The following is a 23177-nucleotide window of genomic DNA, read 5'->3' as shown; positions in this document are numbered from 1 at the left end:
CTGAAGGAGGGATTCTCATGGAAAAACAGCATGGAAGATTAATCACTTCCTAGCTCCATACCATAGTTCTGATCTGGATCAGGCTTCCATGCTATTTTTTCAGTGGAAATAAGCACTTAATTTTGACCTAAAACATACACTGATTATAGAATCCTAGCTGGAAAACTGATTTGGTACTACATGTGCAGGTGTGTGTGTTGCACAAACTGAACTAGAACAGCGGTTTATATGAAGAATCTTGTAACCCAACTTGGAAAGAACATTACAACAAGTCAGACAGATTTCCAACCTCTAACACAGCAAGTTTCAACCTTCCTTCATCTCATAGCACACCAACAAGTCGCAAGAACTGTCAAGGCACACCATCAGTTTTTTGACAATTTTGACAAGGCACACCACTCTATCAGTGGGTGAAACACATCCCCCAATAGCCCTGTTAATAAATGACCCTCCCCCAAACTCCTGCGGCACACCTGCAGATCATTTGCAACACACCAGTGTGTGATGGCACACTGGTTGAAAATGGCTTCTCCAATAGAAGAGTGGCCTGAGTGTATCTGCCACCTGGATTGGGGCAGATTGACACCCTCTGCTAGTTTCTTCCCATTAAAACAAACAACCATGAGCATGCCCCACTACTGCCTCCTCCAGGTCTACCCAGTTGCTTGGGCAGGCAAAAAGGAGAAGGAGGCAAAGCTGAACATTCTTGTTCTGCTTGCTCATGAAAGAACGATGAGATTCCTCTACTGCTGTGATCGGAGACCGCTGCTTCTCCTATCCTCTTCCTGCTCGTTCTCAGCAAGTGAGAAGAGGACTGGAGAGCTATTGAAGTGGCTCAGTGGGAGACAAGCTAGAGATGGGCAGGCATCTGGGTGGGGCATTTGCCTTGTCCATTTGCCACTCAAAAGTAGGTACTTGAGTCAGCCTCATGGCCAGTCCACTCCTGCGCTTAAGCCAATAAAAGCCAACAGCAAAAGCTGGTTTAAGTATTGCTTCTCAGAATGCCAGATGCAAGGAATGGCACCAGGATGCAGGTCTCTTGTTGTCTTGTATGCTCCCTGAGGCATTCGGTGGGCCACTGAGATACAGGAAGCTGAACTAGATGGGCTTTTGGCCTGACCCAGCAGGGCTCTTCGCATGTTCTTTGAAAGGGGAGGTTCTTACAATGTTAGGATTATAGGATTCAAGCTGACTCTCATTCATTGGCAAAAGAAAACTTTCGCAACAATAGTCAAGACACCTGTTGCTGAACATAATTAAACTACATCCTTTTTGTAGGAGTCCCTATGTGGCTTCCTAGCCATCAGTAACCTGCACTGAGTACTACAGTCTTACACCCTGTCAGGGTGGGAACAGGCTGTGGAACAAACAGGATTCCATTGCTGTAGCCCAGCTTAGCACACAGTCAATTCCTAACATCCTTAGCAATTCTCTGAGAAAGTCTCCTTTGCATTTCCTGTCACTACAGCACTCACATAATCACTGCATGTGCAGTAAATGCGCATAGAGACCATGCAGGATCCCAGATACCATCTCCATGCATACAATTTGTATCAGCATAGGAGTTGTATGTGGTTCTCACATATTTAGCACCGGGACCCACTTTTTAGAATGAGAATCTGTCAGGACCCACCGGAAGTGATGTCATGACTGGAAGTGACATCATCAAGCAGGACCATTTTTAGAAATGCTAGGCTGCAATTCTACCGACACTTACCCAGGAGTCAGTCTCATTTACTAACATTGTTAAAAGAATATACATAATAGTGTGTTAAAAGTACAAGTCTGTAACATTTCCCCAAGTGTAGTCACATACCATCAAGTCTAATATATTAAAAATTAAATATTGAAATGAATGGGGACCCACCTGAAATTGGCTTGCGACCCACCCAACATACCAATGCACAGTTTGAGAAACACTATACTATAGAGAATTCTAGGAAATGGTGTATGACAGGGAATGGCTTATTATTCACCATGAGCCCATTGCTCCCTACTGTTTTATGATGATAGTGAGAATGGTACTCAAGTTGAGTTGCTGGTAGAGAATCTTCTCCAAGATCCCACCAGCACCACACACACACACACACACACCTTAGACATCAGCTGTTCACTTTTGGATTCATGCCATAGCAGCCTCTCAGTCTCTGGCACTAGTTGGTTCAGTTCTGCTCTTAGATCACTCTCATTCTCTGACACTAGTGGATTCAGTTCTGCTCTTAGATCACTTTTCAGACTTATTCAAGCTCACAAACTTTGGTATGCCTGTCTTTGGGTGGTATTGCCAGGAGCTCCCAATTGAAGCAGAAGTCCACCTGGATCAAGATCCATTAGCTGCTAGCATTTGCGCTCCAGCCAACGCACCCAAACAGTGACCTGGTTCATCTACAGGGCCTTTTGGAACCTAGCTAGGCGATATCCCAGAAGGACCTGTTCAGTACTGAAAGGGAAGTGAGGCTTCATAAGCAGACATCAGCTATGAGTGAGGCAAACTGCACACGGCACGAGCCTCTCCCAAATATTTGAAATACTCTGGGATATTAAAGAAGTGGATCTGATCAGCATCTTCTGCAGGTTTGCCTGTCTGAGGGGGAAGCGGCTTAAAAACAGATAGCAAACTCCTCCCCAGACAACATGCAACAATAATGTATCTATCTCAAATCCATTTATATTCTGCTCCAGAATTTCTTCCAAGGAGTGCTAAGCCCCAGTTCTCTGAGCAGGGTGACCAGATACAGTAGAGTGCCTATACCTTTTACCATTGTATAGAAGAGGAAATTCTGGCACATGCAGCTTTTTAAACCCCTCCACACTGAGCCTCTGAAAATTCCCTCTTCTATTCAGTGGTTCGAGGCATAGGCACTCTGTCGTCCATTGTATCTGGTCAACCTGAGTCTGAATGATTACCGTTTCAAGATGCCCAGCCACCAGAGGGGCAAGGGGGCAGCTGATCCCTTGGGTCCTGGCAAACAGCACCTTCATGTGCAACCCTTATCTGGCCCGCATCACCTTTGACAACTAGCACAGTTACCTGAAAATTGTGTTTGTTGTGTTTGTGGAGCTCAAAAAAAATTATGTAAGAAAGGCTCTGTCTTTGAGTGGATGCCATGAGTAGAATCTGCTACTCTCAATTGTCCTTTCTTCTGCACAGGTCGACATTTCTGCTGCTTCTGCTGGCTCTGAAACTCCTCCACAAATACATTGCGTCATTACGCTGATGTGTAACCAGAAGAGACTAGCTAGAGCAATAATGGAGACATCAGGAAGTGCTGCAGTTACAGGAAAAAACTCTTATGTTTACCTGCCATTGGAAGAGAGGCCAGACCCAAGCTGCAGATGCCCCTCTGAAGGGCTACAGGGGAATAATGTTTTCATGTTTGCACAGTTAGATCTTTATTGGTTTCCACATGAATACAAACAGCATTTCATTAGAGTTTGTTTTAGGATGGGGGGGGGACGGGACCTCTCGAACAATTCTCAGTTTTCAGACTTTGGTTGCTGGCTATTGATAAGATGCACCAGAGTTATGAATGATGAAAGATAAACATTTCTTTCTTGGCAGTCCTTAGTATCATTGTAACTTGTGCCTGAGAGCTGTTTTAAAGTAAGGCTCTGGGTGTACATATCTGCACCAATGTAGTAGTAGGTGAACTTTGTTTTTATTGCTGTTTTAATTATCTGATTTTAATTTATTTTTACGTTATGTTTGTTGTATTTTATTTGTTCTGTAAGCTTATTTGTTGCTGTTTGGCTAAAACCAGAGTATACATTATTGTTAATAAATAAATGAATGAACTAACAAGTAGAATCATAAGAATATAAAAAGAGCCCCACCAGATCAGGCCTCAAGAGTATATAAAAAGGAACATAAGAACAGCCCCACTGGATCAGAGGCCCATCTAGTCCAGCTTCCTGTATCTCATAGTGGCCTACCAATGCCTCAGGGAGCACACGTGACAATAAGAGATCTGCAACCTGGTGCCCTCCCTCACATCTGCCATTCTGAGGTAGCCTACTTCTAAAATCAGTAGGCTGCACAAACGCATCATGGCTTATATTCTGTGATAGACTTTTCCTCCAGAATTCTGTCCAATCCCTTTTTAAAGGCATCTAGGCCAGATGCCATCACCATGTCCTGTGGCAAGGAGTTCCACAGACTAATTACATGCTGGGAAAAGAAATGTTTTCTTTTGTCTGTCCTAACTCTCCCAAAACTCAATTTTAGTGGATGTTCCCTGGTTCTAGTGTTGGTGTGAGAGGGAAAAAGAACATCCCTCTATCCATTCTATTCATCCCCTGTATAATCCTCAGGCACCTTTTTTCTAGACTGAAGAGCTGCAAATGCTGTAGCCTTTCCTCATAAGGGAGGTGTCTCAGCCCAACATCCCAGAGTGGATTTTGAGACTGGTCTTGGAGGTGTCATCAGGCTTGGCTCAAGCCAACCAAGGCCCATCAGCACCAAATGCCTCTGTCTGCCTCTAGTCTGCATATGCATGTACCCCCACCCCCTTACTACCTAACCTACTACTTCCTCTAGTACAGACATCTCATCACATTGCCTTCATCACCACTGCTTCCTTTATACTGGCCAGAGAATTTTGGGAGTGGATCCTCTCCAATCTCAGCATCCTCCCAACCAAGTTAGTTTAACGAAAGCAGACAGCAGCAAAGGCTGCAGTTGCCTGAAGGCAATGGATGTAGAAGTAGTGGCTACCTCTTTCCTTCTACAGAGTGATGAGATACAATGGAGGACAGAGTGCCATTGTATAGAAGTAGAAATTTTGGCAGGTGCAACTCAACATGGAAGGATTTAAAAAGTTGCACCTGCCAACATTTCCTCTTCTGTTCAATAGTTAAAGGTATAGGTACACTGTATCTGGTCACCCTGTCCTGCTGCTACTGGAAAAGGACAAAGAGAGGGAGATAAGCTATGCTGCCATCCTTCTCTCACTCATTCAGAGTGCCTGGGTGGAGTGGCCATGAAGGAAGGGGCCAGTGCAGGCAGTGGGTGGGCATGGGGCATCCCCACCAGTTTTCCACCAGGCTACTGGTCAAAGCAGCTGTTTCGCTTAGTCACTTGAATGGACCAATCCTGGCTATTATATTGGTTGCTTGCATTAATTTGTACATGTGCGGCAGGGCTTGATGAAGGCCATAAGATGCCCATTTTCTTTTTATGATAGAGCAGATAAAGGATCACATTTTGGCAGGACAGGCAAACACTCTAAGAATTTTGTTTTCTTCTGTTTCAAGGAGAGAAGTACCTGTACCCTTAAAGCACATAGGGCACAATCCTAACCAGGTCTACTCAGAAGTAAGTCCTATTTTGTTCAGTGGGGCTTACTCTCAGGAAAGTGTGGTTAGGATTGCAGCCATACTCAGCAGCGTCCCACAGAATGTGCCATGAGGTGAACCCCTGACTTTCTTTTATTCTTCCTGCTCTGTTAGATATTGTGTGCTGAAGAACCAAGGCCATGAGCTCTGCCTTCTTTCTGCTGAGCTGATGTGGTACTTCTCAGCTGCTCTTTTGGGTTGAGTGAATGAAGTTTCTTACTCACTGTAGCACATGCAGGCAACCCTATAGAACTATTCAGAGGCTGTGAATGTAGTTTTTGGCCCATTATAAACATGTTGCAGCAAGAAGGAAACATTCAATGGTTACATAATAATGCAGGCCTCATATGGGAGAGGTGAAGGGAGAAGAACTCAGGGCCCAATCCTATCCAATTTTTCAACACTGGTGCAGCTGCAATGCAGCCCTGAGGTAAGGGAAAAATGTTCCCTTACCTCTGTGGCTGCCTCCCCACCATAGGATGCAGCGCATGCCTCATTGGCATGGTTGCACCAGCGCCGGAAAATTGGATAGGATTGGGCCCTTGGTCACTCAGAATTATAGCCCAGAGTTACAAAAAATACCCAGAGTTCTTGGGGTTGTAGCCAGATACCCACTTGCTTGAGAGTCTGTTCCACTGCAATCTGATTCAACATGTATGGATTGTGCTGCATGACATTTTTATAACCAAAATCCACAAAGCAATCACAATGTCAGTTTAATGTACTTTGGGTGCTCAGAAAATGCAGTATTAAAACATTAAGGAAAAATATGAGGATTGGGAATAACAAAGGAGAATAAATGGGCATTTATTGGGCAACACAGTGACTGTTTAGAAAAAAAAATTAGGGTGTATATAAGGTTAGTAGCTTAAGACTCTGAGAGGGCTCCTATACCTTTAAGAGTGGCAGAGAAGAAACCGTTCCACCAGGTGCTGATTCCACCATTTATTGCAACAAGGTGTTGGGAAATGTCACCCCTTATGAAATGTCAAATTCAATGTCATTCTTAAAGGTACAGGAGTCCTCAAAAATTCTGAACATGGCCATACTGGGTGTGTATTTTATCTGAAATATAGCCCTATTTTTAAAAGTGTGTCTCAATACAGCTAAGGGGGGGGGGGAAATGCACAGAACCTTTCCTCTGATATAAAGGAAAGACATTTCAGAAGATTGCCATCTCTTATGGGAGCCTCTGCCAAGCAAATCAGCAAGTAATCAGTCGCTTGGTAAAAAGTTCACCATTAATTAGAAGATTGGATAAATCAAACAACCCACCCACCTCCCAAAATTAGGAAAGCTAACTCTGGTACTTTTGCTGTGACAGAAAAAAGTGGAGATGGAAGAGTGAACAAGAAAGTGGGGGTGTCCATCTGTTCATCTTAGCTGTGAAGTGGCAAGAAAATGGGCAAGAATCAACAAGAGTCAGACATTGATCGCTTTGATCAAAAACAGGTTCCAATCATGTGCACACTAGCTTAGGGAGTAAGACCCATCAAGATATATCTGGATTTACTTCTGAGTAGACAGGCATAGGTATAAGCTGTAAATCAGGCTGCAGTCCTGTCGACACTTTCCTGGGAGTATGCCCCATTGACTATAATGGAACTCACTTCTGAGCAGACATACAGAGGATTGGACTCTCAAATGCCACATCCTACCATAGTCTTCCTCAACACATTTGAAAACAGAAAATGCCTATAGATTAGAAGTGGCACTTTGATCCAAAACTCTTATAGCTGTATTTTTTTTATAGGCAAAAAACCTTATACCTGTATTTTGATATATTATTTTGATAATATATTTTGATATTCCTGAGCCTCCTCAGGTATCTATGGTGTATAAATCCACCATGATTCAACTAAGAATACAGGATGAGTCAAGGGAGCCTTGGCAATTAATATAGCTAAAGCTGTAAGTAGACAAGCATTGGCAGTAAACCTCCCATGTCTCAAAAAGTAATCAGGTGGTTCTTTACTTGAGAAGAGAGACCTAAAAATGTGACAGTAAACAAGCAAGTTGTTCAAGTGCTACTAAAATTAAATAGCAGGTACTGTGGCAATGCAAATATGTACTGCTGGAGAGTATGGGAAACATGACACCCAAGTTGCGAAATATGACATCCATTTTCCACCCGATATTGGGTAGCAGAACTTGGTGTCTTGAGGACAAGTGACATGTAAACAAAGGGCTAGCTGGCCCAAGCTGAGCTGGCTTCTGAAATGCTGCTGAGCATCTCTGCCCACACTTTTCTTTTTTTATATTTGTGTGTGCTAGCATGAACCCCCATCACTATGGCTATGACTGCACCATTTCCTTTTCCATGACTTTACCACCTCCCCCATTGCTTCTGTTTCTTCTAAACTGGCTGGGTGAGAAGGATCCTGGGAGTGGAACTCTATTCCTAATATTCTCCCCACTGGCCAGTTTAGGAGGAAGGGTGGGGGCAGCCCTTTTCCTGATCAGGGACAGGATCACAATGCTAGCTACCTCTTCCTCCTCCCATTCTACCGCTGGAGGAAGAGGTAGGCTTCCTCCTGCTGCGAGAGGTTGGGTAACCCCTGCCAATCCTCCTTCTACTAGCTCTCCAGGTGAACTGTGCATGCAGATGATGGGGCAATGCCCAGGTGGAGTGGTCAGACAGGCAGCAGGCCAGGAGAGGTGGCAGGTGGGTATTAGGTGCAGGACAACCCCTGATGAGGCAGATCTGGATAAATTTTTGCAGCACATTAATAACATCCATCCCTCTTTAAGGTTTACTATGGAAAAAGAAAATGAGGGGAAATTGCCTTTTTTAGATGTCTTGATTATTAGAAAGGAGGATGGAAGTTTGGGACATAAAGCATATAGAAAGCCCACACACAGTTATTTAAATAAAACTTCCAATCATCATCCAAGACAGAAGATGGGGGTCATAAAAACATTAATGGATAGAGCCAGGTGAATTTCAGAGCCACAGTACCTAGAAGAAATGCTTCATTGGAACAAACATTACAAGCTAATGGTTATACAAAGCAAGAGATAAGAAGAGCTTCCCAAAAAAGACAAAGAACAAATCTCAAAAAGAAGGGGAGTCACCAGTACCAAAGGCCAGGGCTTTAGGGCCCAATCCTATCCAATTTTTGAGTGCTGCTGTGCCTACGGGGTGTGCATTGCTTCCTGTGTTGGGGATGGAGTCACAGAGGCCTCCTCAAGTTATGGGAACATTTGTTTCCTTATCTTGGGGCTGCATTGAGGGTTGCACCAGTGCTGGAAAGTTGGACAGGATTGGGCCTTTTCTCCTCTATATTGAACATGTCACAAATAGCATAGGAAGTGTTATGTATGCGAGTTATGTAGGATCGAAATCCTGCATAACTGATTGGCCCAGATGTATGGCTGGCCAATCGGGTGGTGGATCGAAATCCTACCATCCGTTTGGCCCTCTAGTTAATGTTTCAGTTGCACCAATCATGGGAACTCTGGGCGGAGCTAAAGGCTATAAAAAGCCAGGGGTGGTTTCCTTGAAATTCATTGCCAGGTCCTGTTCTGAAGATGGAATAAATGTATTGAGTTGTTATATCTATGCCTTCCTTTATTTGCACAGACCCACTATATAACAGGAAGACTGCTGTAGAAGGTAAATATTAAGGTAATTTGTAAACCAACAGTCAAGCTGCAGCAGGTCCTGCAACCACCAAAAGATGAAAGAGATCCATGTTTACAGATGGGTATACTGGTTCCCATGTTGTGGAAAGGTGTACATCAGCGCTACAAAAAGGAGTATACAGACCCAAGTGAAGGAACATGAAAGACTTGTCACTTAAAACAGATTGAAAAATCAGCAATTGCACAGCACTTGGTGACAACAGGACATAAAGTGGATTGTGAACACATGGAGGTGTTATCTAAAACTGTACATTACCATGCACACAGGTACAGAGAAGCAACTGAAATACATAAGCATCAAAACAATCTGAACAGGAAATAAGAAATAATGAGCATTAGTAATGCATGGTTACCAGCCCTGAAAAATGCTACTCAGAGAGTAAGGAGCCAGTTGGGGTTGCCAACAATGTTCCTAATTCAATAGACAATTAGTCACAGCCTGTATAAGAACAAGTGAGCATCCAGTTCTACTGCCTGAGGAAGCTTACCAAAGCAGTGAGTGAAATGTAAGGTATTCAGTTCTCTAGTTTATTTAGACTCCAATCTTAATCCTTGTTTTTAGTATTTATTTTAGTTGTAGCCTTAATTCTAATTTTAGTTCTAAACATTGGTTTTAGTGCTTAGAGTCTTAGCTTTAACTTCTATGGTTTAGTTTTTAGTTTCAGATGAAGTTTTACTTTTAGGCTTTGTCTTTGGTTTTAGGGTAGGTTTTTAGTTCTTTAGTTTTTAGGTTGAGTTTTAGCTTTTTAGTTTTCAGCCTTCAGTTTTTTAACTTAATTTTAGGGTGGTAGTAGTTAACACTGCCTTTTCAGGATTTGTTTAGGTTCCTCAGATACAAAATTAGACCATGGCACTCAGCCCAAAAAACAGTTTATAATCTGATATGGATTCCAGCTGTGAAAGCCTTGGCATGTTTATCGGTTAAGAACATAAGAACAGCCCCACTGGATCAGGCCATAGGCCCATCTAGTCCAGCTTCCTGTATCTCACAGCGGCCCACCAAATGCCCCAGGGAGCACACCAGATAACAAGAGACCTCATCCTGGTGCCCTCCCTTGCATCTGGCATTCTGACATAACCCATTTCTAAAATCAGGAGGTTGCGCATACACATCATGGCTTGTACCCCGTAATGGATTTTTCCTCCAGAAACTTGTCCAATCCCCTTTTAAAGGCGTCCAGGTCAGATGCCAGCACCACATCCTGTGGCAAGGAGTTCCACAGACCGACCACACGCTGAGTAAAGAAATATTTTCTTTTGTCTGTTCTAACTCTCCCAAAACTCAGTTTTAGTGGATGTCCACTGGTTCTGGTGTTATGTGAGATTGTAAAGAGCATCTCCCTATCCACTCTGTCCATCCCCTGCATAATTTTGTATGTCTCAATCATGTCCCCCCTCAGGCATCTCTTTTCTAGGCTGAAGAGGCCCAAACGCTGTAGCCTTTCCTCATAAGGAAGGTGCCCCAGCCCCGTAATCATCTTAGTCGCTCTCTTTTGCACCTTTTCCATTTCCATTATGTCTTTTTTGAGATGTGGCGACCAGAACTGGACACAATACTCCAGGTGTGGCCTTACCATAGATTTGTACAACGGCATTATAATACTAGCTGTTTTGTTCTCAATACCTTTCCTAATGATCCCAAGCATAGAATTGGCCTTCTTCACTGCCGCTGCACACTGGGTCGACACTTTCATCGACCTGTCCACCACCACCCCAAGATCTCTCTCCTGATCTGTCACAGACAGTTCAGAACCCATCAGCCTATATCTAAAGTTTTTGCCCCAATGTGCATGACTTTACACTGCCAGTTTGTCATTTCCTCCATCCTGCCACTTGAAGGAACCACATCAGCAGACCTCATGGCTGGGTTGTCCTGACAAAGGGGTACGTGGTACAAAGGTACAGGATGCCTTTTGGATTGCTTTGTCTGTCACAGTATTGCCCCAAAACAATAACTGTGTTGTGACCTGAAATCTGAGTTCTTGGTCAATTGACATATAAACATCTACCCCTCTTTCATCTCATCCTCCTGTTTCTTAACTCTTTTATCTTCTATCTTATTCCTTTTCTTCCTGCTTAACTGGTTGAAATATAGAATACTGAATATTCCATAATTTCACAGAGGCGTCAGATCATATCAACAGGGACATAGTTTAATTATTAGAGGCTGCTTTTTGTCTCAATAGTTCTATTCTACACAAAAGGATGAGATACATTTTTCAAAATGTTTGGTTTTAACTTAAAAAGTTATCCTTTATTTCTAATTTATTGCTATTGATAAGGAAAAATCTTAACTACTGATAACATTTAAAAACCGTATTCATATTATATTGCCAAGAAAGAAGCCCTTTGTGTTACAGAAGGAATCAAAGAACTGCAACTCAGAAAGGGATATGAAAGTTGCCTGCTGTTTCCTTTCTATGGTCTTGTGGATTATGGCCTCATCCAGATGGGGGCTTATCACCTCAGAATTTGGAGTGCAGGAAGTGTGATAGGGAAAGACAAGTACCTTTACCTTGGACAGACCCAAAGAAAGCAAGCCCAGAGGACAGCATAGGCCCTGCTGGTACTATTTCTGTGCCAGCTGGCATACTGCAAGGACTAGTAGGAGTTTACACACCATGGGTATCTGGGCTCCTAGGAATAAATATCTCTGAACCTGGGGGGGAGGGGGTTGACTTGGCAAGCATGCCACACCAACTCCAAAATATGAAAGGGTGCCATTCTTACGTGTTCCACATTGTGTTTGAAGCACTCGGGGCTTTGTCTATAATAATCAGCTAAGGCTGCAATCCTATACACACTTTCCTGGGAGTAAACCCCATGGGACTTACTTCTGAGTAGACATGCATAAGATTGTGCTGTGAGTGGGGAGCAGGCAGTAACACAATACCAAAGACGTATGCAAGTCAACCATAGATGCTGACAAAAGTGCAACAAATTTCCTCTGCTTCTACCTTTGTGGTACAAAACAGGATGACCTCTTGTATCCTAATGCAAAACAAAGCCCTCAGAAGGGATGTTAGAACTAACTTTCTCCAATTTCTTCAGATGTCCATTGATCTGAATGCTTTTCCCTAGAGAGGGAAATTCATTTAGGAAATTCATTTAGGCAGCGGAACCAAGGTAAGTAGCTGAGGAGGAGGGGCAAAGGCGGCAATGCAATTGTCATGATTGCATCACTGCCAGGGCCGAAAGGGGGGTTTTGCAACTTACCTAAACCAACCCTGGCCTCCAGGGGGTGTCCACACGGACACCTCTTCAGCGCTCCCCAAGCCTCAAAAACATTTTAAAAAAACTATTGCAACAAACCTCTGGTTTCAAGATCGCAAACTGGAAGTAGGTTACAACAACCTTTTTAGCATTTTGGAGTCTTGGGGAGCCCTAAAGAGGTGTCCACAGACTCCCTGCACTGCCTGGAGGCCAGTGCTGGCTTAGGTAAGTTGCAAAGCCCCCCTAATGACACAATAAGCTCTTGCAAAAGGTCATGCAAACCCTAGTTAACCTCTGTGTAATTCCATGCCTTTTAGGAAGGGCTCATCCTGTTACTGAGGAATCATCTACTACTGGGGTGGATCTCATCAGCAAAAGTGCATGCAAGATCTTATCACCAATCTTCCAACCCACCCTACCCCTTTCCACTCCTTACTCCTGCAAATAGCTGGTATAGGTCCAAGGATGCTCACAGGTGATAAGGCAGCCTACTGGAAAGTAAGTAAAAAGTTTTTTACTTGCATCTTAATGACCATCTGATTCTCCCCTCCAATAGCATGCAGCACATGCTCTGTTTGCACAGTTACATGCCATGGAGTGGCAGGGGATAGGAATGGGCTATAAGTAGGTTAGGGTGACAAAAAATCATTGAAGAAAATCATTCTGCAGAAAATGCAGAAACCATCTAAGAAATTTCACTTGTCTTATAGAAACTGATCTGATTTCTTCTGAAAATTCTCAGATGGTTAACCTTGAGGGAAACCCTGAAATCTCACTTTGTGTGCAATTGCTGCCAAGCTTGACCACTTTCCACCCTGTTAGGAGTCTTTCATTGTAAATATCCCAAACATTTTAAATGACCAAAATGCTTTTGGGAATGCTTATTTTATTAAAAAAAAAATTAGAAGATACAAGCAAATCCCTAAGGCAGTGTTTCTCAAGCAGTGGTACTTGTAGCACCAGTATGAGGTGGTGTCTGGTGCTATGCACAGAGGGATGAGGTGGTGTCCAATGGTATGCACTACACCCCCACACTCTCACTGCCTGGCAGTGAGACCAGCAGTGCAACATGACAAGCAGCAGTAGGATGCTTGGCTCAATGTGCTTTTCACACACTTGAAAAGGCCCTCCTGTCTGCCCTGAGCCTCTTAACAATGGTTGGCAACCTTCAGTCTCAAAAGACTATGGTATAAGCCTACAGCACCAAGTATTCCCAGGCGCTCTCCCATCCAAGTACTAACCAGGCCTGACCCTGCTTAGCTTCCAAGATCAGACGAGATCAGGCATGTGCAGGGTAACAGTTGCTGCAGTGTTTGTTGCATTGCATCTGGCCTCTCAATCCGGAAGTGACTGGTGATGACATCATCGCCAATTACCTCGGCTGATATTTCCAATAGGTGGACAATGTGAAGTGGTATAGCAGAGGACAAATGTTGAGAAACATTGCTCTAAGTGGAACCCAAAAACGTAGGCTCTCAGAGCAATCTCAAATATTAATAATCAGAATCGTGCCAATGTGGCTGCTTAGGCTGCAATCCAAAGAACTTACCTGGAAGGCAGACCTATTGAAGACGATGGGACTTTTGAGGAAACATGCAAGGAATCGCACTGTCCAGTTCATATATCAGAGGATGCAACTCAAGACTACAAATAATGCTATTGATCCTATTGAAATTATCATGATATGCCCCTGACCTGCAGAAGTATGCTCTATACTATGTGACACAAAAATATAGCATTAACTCTTATCACATGTGACTATTACTACAGTATAGCCTCATCTTAGTTTTTTTCCATGAACTTTAGCTTTAATAATTGGCTGCCAATTGGCTGCTGGTTTATGTGAAACCAGTGAAGAAGAATTCTATGTAACATTATGGAAGTTGCCACCCATTACACTTAATAATTGGGATTTACCTATGGATTTACCAGTCCATGACCTTCCAGAAGAATTCCAGTTTGGAAGGTCACTCTTTATGGCGCAATCAGAATATTTTTTTCAAAAATAAATTACTACCTGGGGGAGGGAGGTTATTGGCAACACAGAATTTGTTTTATATCCAATAGAACTACTTTGGATTGCTTCGTAAATATACCACATTCAGATCTAGTTATTTTTAATTATGGTATAAATATTCTCAGGCAGATGATTCAGAAACACCCAGTGACTCTCCATGATGCGCAGCTGAGGCTGGTTTAACGGACTGGCCTAACCTCATTTCCTTGGAAAGAATTACAAAATAACTGTATGGTTTTTAGAAAGGGTTGGAAGATCATTTAAAACATCCCTTCTCAGACCATGGCAACCTTACTAACTTCTGGACTACGGGCATTTCTTAGTGTGCGTATATCTCACTGGGGCTATATTCCCCTCTGTTAAGTGTTAAATGTTATACTCTATGCTGTTTGTGGCTCCAGATATTTTCTCAAGACATGTCAACAAGGCAGATTTCCAGGCTCCCAATTCACAGCATAAACACACAAGCAGAAACATTTTTAAAAAATATTTGTATTATATATGTGCTACCTTTCCAAGGAGTTACTCAAGGCCCTATGCAAACTATTACAAATTTGCAAGCAAAACAATATCAAAGGGAAAATGTAGCAGAATAAAACTGCCTAAGTAACACAAATAGCAGCAGAAGGAAATCAAAGGAATAGCAGAAGGAAATCAACTACCTTTTAACAAAACGTCTTGGCAAACTATATAGCGAAAGGCAAGACGAGAAGCGGTCTGGGGAGTTTCCTTGGAGAAACTGTTTTATAACTTGGAGCCAGAACTGAGAAGTTTCTACTTCATCCCCAGTGACAGCTTGAGGCACTTTTGGTGTCTGAAGTCAAAAGGCATGCACAATTATTATAAATGGGAAAAAAATCAATCATTGTCCATTTGCTGCCCTTAAATGGAACCCTGAAAGCAGGTTACCTAACCATAACTGATGGGAGACCAACCCTGAGGGTTCAATCCTGTCCGACTCTCCAGTGCCAATATAGCCAAAATGTAGCCACAAGGTAAGAGAATAAATGTTTCCTTACCTTGAGGAGGCCTCCATGACTGCCCCCCCCCCCGATGCAGCATGGCCCCCATTGGACATGACTGCATAATTGGTGGAAAGTTGGATAGGATTGGGCCCTCAGCCTAACTGATCTTCAGAAAATGCCTCCATGGATAATCCAAGAAGTGAAGAGGCTGATGAAGCAGAAACATAGTATCTTTTTCTATGGAAGACCATGGCTGACTATTCAGTCTGTCCTAACCTGTGTTGGTGCCAAGTTTATGGGGGCCCTGGGGCATTGCACCCTGCCATGGCATTCCTGCTCACTCCCAGATGGTACATGGGCCCTACTGCTGCCACTGGGACTGAAGGCTCAGGGCTTGGTCAGGCTGAGTAGACCTCCTAATGGAAGGAGGGTCCTTGACTTAGGCCTGGCCTAGTCAACCCTTGGTGCTAGCCCAATAAAGGTCAATGTCAGCTAAGCAGATCAGCAGGGGGACAGCAGAAGTAGAAGCATGTTGCCTGTGTATGCTGTTTGAGATGTATGTGTTGAACCTTCAGGCTCAGCAAAAAGCTTAAGGTCTGTTATTTAGCGGGACTAGAAGAACAGCCAGGATTCAGTTGCTCCTACAATTTATTGTCTGCTTTCATTCTTTGCTGGGTATTAGTTGCTATTGTTCTGTGACTGTTAAAGGAATAGAATCCCTATACAAGCTGTGAGAGCCATTAAGTAATGGCTAATGATAGCTAGACTATCACTTGCTAGACATAGGCTGCAATCCTAACCACACTTTCCTGAGAATAAGCCCCATTGTACAAAATAGGACTTGCTTCTGAGTACACCTGGTTAGGATTGTGCCCTAAGTGTCTTCAGTCTGGCTGGTTGCAAACTGAGCTGGCCCTGAATTCCACAGAGATGTCGGCATTCTATAATGTGAGATACTTGCTAGGATTGTCTTTCCCTGTTTGAATCTGTGTACCCATTTTATCAAACATCTGGGGTTTTGCTCCATGTCCCCTTTCTCTGAAGCCCAATTGGGGGAAGGATCCTCATGCGTCCTTTTCAGTCATGACCCCCCCAAACTCTGAAATTTTCCTCCCGTGAAGGCCCATTTGGCCCCCTCACCAATGGTTTCATCACGTAGCAAAAACTTTTTTTGTCTAGGGCAGGCCTCTCACCATAATTTGCAATTTCATTCCCCATCCCCACTCTTAATACCCATCTCCTTTCTGTTGGGGTCATTGGGATTTGTTTTTATTTATGCATTTTTATGTTTTATTACTATTTTTTAATTATGGATAAATAAGGCTGCAATCCTATCCCCACGTTCCTGGGAGTAAGCCCCACTGAACACAATAGGACTTACTTCTGAGTAGACATACATAGGATTGTACCCTAAATGTCCTAGGATGAAGTCATTGAGCCCTTACCAATGGCCATAGTACTCCAATGTGAACTTTTTCACCCCAAAATTTGGTCACCTGTATCATCTTATCCAATAGCAAGGAAGATCTTATAGTATATTGCATATACAGGTGCAGTAAAATGTGTTTGGAACAAATGAGCACTCACAAAATAGAAGAATTGGAGAAGGCTGGCCTGCAAGGACACTCACAGTCCACTCAAAAATGTATTCATATCTATTTTGCAAAATCAAGAGTAAGCTGTTCCGAAACATGCCACAACTACTTTGAATGTAGAGTGCTCCCCTAATATACCTGGATCAAAGATGCAGTGCAGTCAGGTTTTCCATATTTTAAAAGACTACTGACCTCTGTGCGCGTCTCTTCAAAGGAGATCCAGTTATATATCACAGGGTGATCCTGTAACTGAACAATTTCTCCACCTTCACACTCTTTTGTGGTTTTAGAAACCACTCTCAACTCCCCCATAATCATCTTTTTTTCTAATCTGAAAAGGCCAAAATGCTTTAGCTCAGTGGTTCCCAAACTTTTTTGACTGGTGGCTCCATTGACCTACTGGGCCATTGGCAGTGGCCCCCCATTAGGCTATAATCATATACATTGTATAGGGCAGCTGGTTATTTGTGAGTATTCTATGGCTGCCCTGGCTGGATTCTGCAGTTCCCCAGGGAGCCTCGGCTCGCAGTTTGGAAACCACTACTATAGCTCTGTAGTGTCCTTTTCTAGCTTTATGTTCAATAGCCTTTCTGAGATGCAACGAATGAAACTGCAGATGGAGTAATGACTTTCCAGGCATCTCAAACGGCACCAAAACAAAGCTTTTTTCCCAGCAGATTGAATCTCAGAATCTTTGCAAATGATCCCATAAAATGCTTACAGGTGAACACATTACATAGTACCCGGCTATCCATGTAATATTTCCAGTGTCGAATTTGTAGAGTCTTAATGTATCCTACCAAGAGGAAATATAAAGGCTGCTAATTATCCTGGAATACTTCAACATTTAACAAGAGAACCCAAACATGAGAAGAGGCATGTTATAGAACCAGTGCTGGTGCCAGGTTGCTGGGGGCCCTGAGGAAAGCCTTTCACTGGGGCCCCATGGTGCCCTCTGCCTGCCCCCAATGGTGTATTGGTTGCTGCCTTTGTCTCTGATACTGAGGGTTCAGGGTTCAGCCTGACCAAGTGGCTCCTCTGATGGGTGTAGGTCCTCAACCAGTGCCTGAATTGGAAAACCTCTAATGCCACCCCTGAAAAGGACCACCCAATACAAGGAGGCCGATTACAACACTTTACAGAGATCCTCTCTTAAATAACATGCACCTCTCCCACACTATGTGTCTTTACTCAGAAGTAAAACTCACTGAATTCAATGGAACTGTTTGGTAAACACCCATTAGGCTGCAGCCTTAATAACTCTTCAGTGGAAAAGGTTGGCGTTGCCTTACTTTTGAAGGGATCTCCTCTTGTGTGGTTAACAACCCCCATCCCACATTGATGCTGCAGCTAGTGGTTTACACCCATTACAGGGGATATTACCTCATTTTGCTTGCTCACATTCATGCAAGTTTGCAATCCCACCCTACATATTTAGTCAGAGGGGGTCCTGTAGGTGAGTTAGGCGAACCTCCTGCTCACTGCAAGAAATCCATATTTAGAGCATGCCCTACAGATGGCTGTCCAGGCACTGCTTGAAGATCTCTGGTGAAGGAGAGCCCATCTACCCCACTGGGTAATTGGTTCCATTGTCGCACTGTATCCTTTTGATGTTTACTTGGAAGGAAAACTGTTGAATAGGGCATACTCCCAAGTAAGCTCATATGTGCATGAGTGAAGTCTTAGCACTCTTTATAATAATGCTGAAAGACAGAAGACCGACTGGTAGGCTAGTACTACATGGAGTACTCCGCGCATACACTATGTTTTGTTGGTTTTCAGTACTCATACAGTTGTACTATGTTCTGAAAATCCTGCCCTGGAAAAGACTGCAATTATATATTTGAGCAGGGAGAATCCACTTCACCAAAGTCATTGAGATAATATTAAGGTGTTCACAGAACTATTTAAAGTGGGAGGTACTGTATGCAAATATCTCCAGTTCTTAATAATTATATCCTAAATTGTAAACTGAAAACACAGTGCAAGTTTTTCTGCAGTGCCAATCCCACACAACCATACTGCCACACATCATGCAAAAAGACAGACAAATCAAGTCCTGAGCAGGATTTCTGAGTAGATGTGTTTAGGATTAAGTCTCAACCTAGTGTGGTTTTGGCCTGCCTAAGATTTCTTTGATTGTTCCAATCATGTCTTGATACCGCCAAGTTGTACTTGACCAATTATGTGACTCAAGACATTAATCACATAAGACATTAATTTCTAGACATTATTCATTAACAAGAAAGCTATTAACTCCAGCCAAATTAGTGACTGCAGTAAATGGAACAAAATATTTCAAAGGAGAATGGACCATTAGTTCTGGAATTGCCACCCCATTTAAGATGAAGGACCTATGGAAACTGGATTACTTCAGAGACAAAAAAGTTTTGTAACCCATGTAGCGGTTCATCACAAAGATCAGGAATTCCTACAGAAGAATATGGATAGTGAAATCAAAATTTAATCCATAATAAGGATAAACCACCCTTGAATACAACTCTTTGCTCTTGGTTATGTGTTCTTTTTTCACATACTGTATAGCTATATGCTATTAATGCATACATGTAAATTCGACTGTAGGTGACAATGCACAGTATAATATCACACAAAGGCTGCAATCCTAACCATATTTTCCTGAGAATAAGCCCCATTGAACAAAATAGGATTTACTTCTGAGTAGACCTGATTAGGCTTGTGCCCAAAACAAACTTCCACTGCAAAGCCAACTTTTTGGAAAAGAGTACTAGCTTATATATATAAATAAAGAATGGTGTGATATCAGTGAATGCAGTGGGAGATTACAAAAGTGGGAGATTACAAAAGAAACAAAAGACTCAAAGAAAGGAAACACTGTTAACTAGCATAGCACGAATTGTACACAGCAGCTGCTAGCATGCAACGTTCAAGCATTATTGATGTAAAAACTGGGTTATTCAACATCAAATCCTGTTTTGCTTTGCATTCAATTGGAAAAGTCAAAGACATGAAGCTGAGATTAATCCCGCATACTCACAGGGGAAATAAGGGAAAATCCTTCCATTTTGCAAGCTTGCAACATTCAGCCAACTTCTTTAACTAGTTTTCTAATTTCAGTTGTCCGGCTTTTTAAAAAAATGACATAAATCAAAAGGAAAAAAAAAATAGAAATCCTGGGATTTGTTGGAAAACTCTTTTCAGTGATTCAGCCCAGGACAGGAAGGCCCCTAACTAGTTTTCATACTTTCTCTCAAGTGGTCTAAAGGTGAGCTTTTCCCTTCGACGTTTCTGAAGTTCCTGATTTCTCTGAGTATCTGTAGAACGAAGATAGCCCTTGAGCTGTTTCGGCTTGTGTGACATCAGAACAGCCTCAGACCCAGTTTGCATAAATCTCATTTCAAGTAGTTGTGGCATTTAACAGGAAGTCTGTCACCAGCCTGATCAACCATGGGCAGGTTCTTGCTACATACATAACCAACAGAACATTCGCTTAGCTCAGGCCAAGCAAATATGAACAAATTGGCGCAGATAGATAACATTTTGAGACTGTGAAGGGAAACTGAGCTTTCATACATTTAGGGTTTATGGCATGATGGTAGATAGTAGTTCTCTCTAGAACAATGAAGTCACTCTGGCCTAGATTTTGGACAACCTCTATGGGAGTCATTGGGGAACATAAGTTTCATCGCTATCATGTAATGATGACAAAGTAATAAAAGAGCAAAGATGGAGTCTAAAGTTTTGGAAAGAGTTCAGAAAGGATTACAGATAAACAGATAAAGGATTGATGTTCCTCAAAATACATTTTGTTGATGTTTTGTCCCTATTGTGCCTTGGAAAGAAGAGGCCTAGAGGAACCCATCAGAATTCTATACTTGAATGGACAGGTCATGTAACAGACAACTATGAAGATTCAGACCCTTTTAATACTAAATGTATATACAGATTGGGATCTGTTCTCAGACCCCCCCCCCCCATGGATGTCAAAATTTGTGGATAATCAAATTCGCAATCCAGCCTCTTAAGCCCTCTGAAGGGAATTGGAGCTATGCTCTGGTCCCCTCTGGAGGGCTTTCTGAAGCCTGTAGAGACAGCACACATTTTCCCTCTGCCTCTACGTACTTCAGAATGGTCATTTTGGCCAGTTTCCCTGTAGAGCTTCTCCAGGTATCAGAATGCCTTATAAGGCACAAAAACGTCATTTCTGGTTTCCCTTGGCACAGGTGAGGCCAAGTCTGGCTCCCCATGGGTCCAGGGGGCTTGTGTTGTGCCAGATCCGCAGATGCAAAATCCGTGGATATGGGGGCCCCACCTATATAGGTTTTATACCAAAGAAGTGGAATGATGGGTTCCCCCAAATCCTGAAATATGAAACTTGGTGTTAGACAGTCTAGTTCTCCCTCACAGAACTACAGTTCCCAGGTTTCCTGGGAAGTAAGAATGACTACTAAACCATTGGGGCAGGCCAATTCTATCTAACTTCCCATGTGCTGATGCAGCTGCAGCAGCGTATTGTGCATTGCTTCCTATGGGGAACCTTCAAGCTGCAAAGGCCTCCTTGAGGTAGCAAAATGACAAATGCGCTTCCATGTCAGAAAGTGTAAAGTCATGCACATTGGGGCAAAAAATCAAAACTTTAGATACAGACTGATGGGTTCTGAGCTGTCTGTGACAGATCAGGAGAGAGATCTTGGGGTGGTGGTGGACAGGTCGATGAAAGTGTCAACCCAATGTGCGGCGGCAGTGAAGAAGGCCAATTCTATGCTTGGGATCATTAGGAAGGGTATTAAGAACAAAACGGCTAATGTTATAATGCCGTTGTACAAATCGATGGTAAGGCCACACCTGGAGTATTGTGTCCAGTTCTGGTCGCTGCATCTCAAAAAAGACATAATGGAAATGGAAAAGGTGCAAAAGAGAGCGACTAAGATGATTACGGGGCTGGGGCACCTTCCTTATGAGGAAAGGCTACGGCATTTGGGCCTCTTCAGCCTAGAAAAGAGATGCCTGAGGGGGGACATGATTGAGACATACAAAATTATGCAGGGGATGGACAGAGTGGATAAGGAGATGCTCTTTACACTCTCACATAATACCAGAACCAGGGGACATCCACTAAAATTGAGTGTTGGGCGGGTTAGGACAGACAAAAGAAAATATTTCTTTACTCAGTGTGTGGTTGGTCTGTGGAACTCCTTGCCACAGGATGTGGTGCTGGCGTCTAGCCTAGACGCCTTTAAAAGGGGATTGGACAAGTTTCTGGAGAAAAATCCATTATGGGGTACAAGCCATGATGTGTATGCGCAACCTCCTGATTTTAGAAATGGGTTATTTCAGAATGCCAGATTCAAGGGAGGGCACCAGGATGAGGTCTCTTGTTATCTGGTGTGCTTCCTGGGGCATTTGGTGGGCCGCTGTGAGATACAGGAAGTTGGACTAGATGGGCCTATGGCCTGATCCAGTGGGGCTGTTCTTATGTTCTTATGAGGTAAGGGAAGATTTGTAGACCTCACCACCCTGTTGAGTCTAATCAGACTTGTTCCAGCTATAAAGCTGGCACAAATCTGATTGAATCCAGGAAGGTGGATCAAGGTTAGGAATGGGGATAGTATATTGGTGGCACTGCTACTGGGGATACTGCCCCCTTCCCATCCTTGATTCACCCTCCTCCCTACCCCAGTCTCCTCTCTGTTCCTCCCCCTCCTGTTAGTTTCCCACCATGACTTACTTGCTTGTTGGCTTGTTGGGAGGCTACCGGTGTGCGAACCCAGGTGCTTGCTTATTGCAATGCTTGCCAGGTCACATTGTATGTCATATCACATTTTGGGACAGCCTTAAAGGACCATATGCTGCTGAGCACAATGGGCTTATTTCTGAGTAAAATAAATAACACCATTTTCAAACACCTCTGATTACACAGGCCAACACACATTTTGCTTCCTTAAATGTTACACCAATTCCTGGGTATATCTGGGTGCTGATTCCAAAAATGGTATCTGTTTTTCCCTATCACGTCTAGTTTTGGAGACACGGCATAGCCTGTTTAGTGAATGGTTCAAGCAGCTTCCTCATGAGGAAGCCTACACCATGGCTTCCTCATGAGGAAGCTGCTTGAACCATTCACTAATGAGGCTATACTATATCTCCAAAACTAGACGTGATAGGGCAAAACGGATGCCATTTTTGGAATCGGCACCCCAAATTCATATCAAACCACCATAAAGTTTGGGGAAAACTTTTCTGACCCTCAATTTTGTGGGCCTGTGTTATTAGTGATGATCAGCCCAGTTTTAAGTCCCTACCCAACTCATGCCATTTTGTGAAGTAACTGTTTAATTTTATGTCTTTATTATTTATGACTTTTCTTCAAAGAACTATAGTTCAGCCTCGGATTCTCTAATGAGGAAGTCTCTAGAAACTAGTCCTGGA

General features: G+C 43.1%; 1 protein-coding gene across 2 annotated transcripts in view; it reads right to left on the bottom strand.

Moving 5' to 3' along the window:
* The window catches only part of SPI1 (Spi-1 proto-oncogene), a 44746-nt gene extending 24635 nt beyond the window's left edge, over positions 1 to 20111 (bottom strand). For both annotated transcript variants that reach the window (XM_066633554.1, XM_066633561.1), the window contains exon 1: positions 19786 to 20111. In XM_066633554.1, coding sequence (XP_066489651.1) covers positions 19786 to 19830 — 45 coding nt within the window. In that variant the 5' untranslated portion in view covers positions 19831 to 20111. The remainder of the gene's footprint in view (positions 1 to 19785) is intronic.
* Positions 20112 to 23177: the final 3066 nt, after the last annotated feature.

This window comes from Tiliqua scincoides, chromosome 1 (assembly GCF_035046505.1).
Source record: "Tiliqua scincoides isolate rTilSci1 chromosome 1, rTilSci1.hap2, whole genome shotgun sequence".
Taxonomy (NCBI): domain Eukaryota; kingdom Metazoa; phylum Chordata; class Lepidosauria; order Squamata; family Scincidae; genus Tiliqua; species Tiliqua scincoides.
The sequence above is the reverse complement of the archived record's forward strand: the minus strand, read 5'-3'. Positions and strand labels throughout refer to the sequence as shown.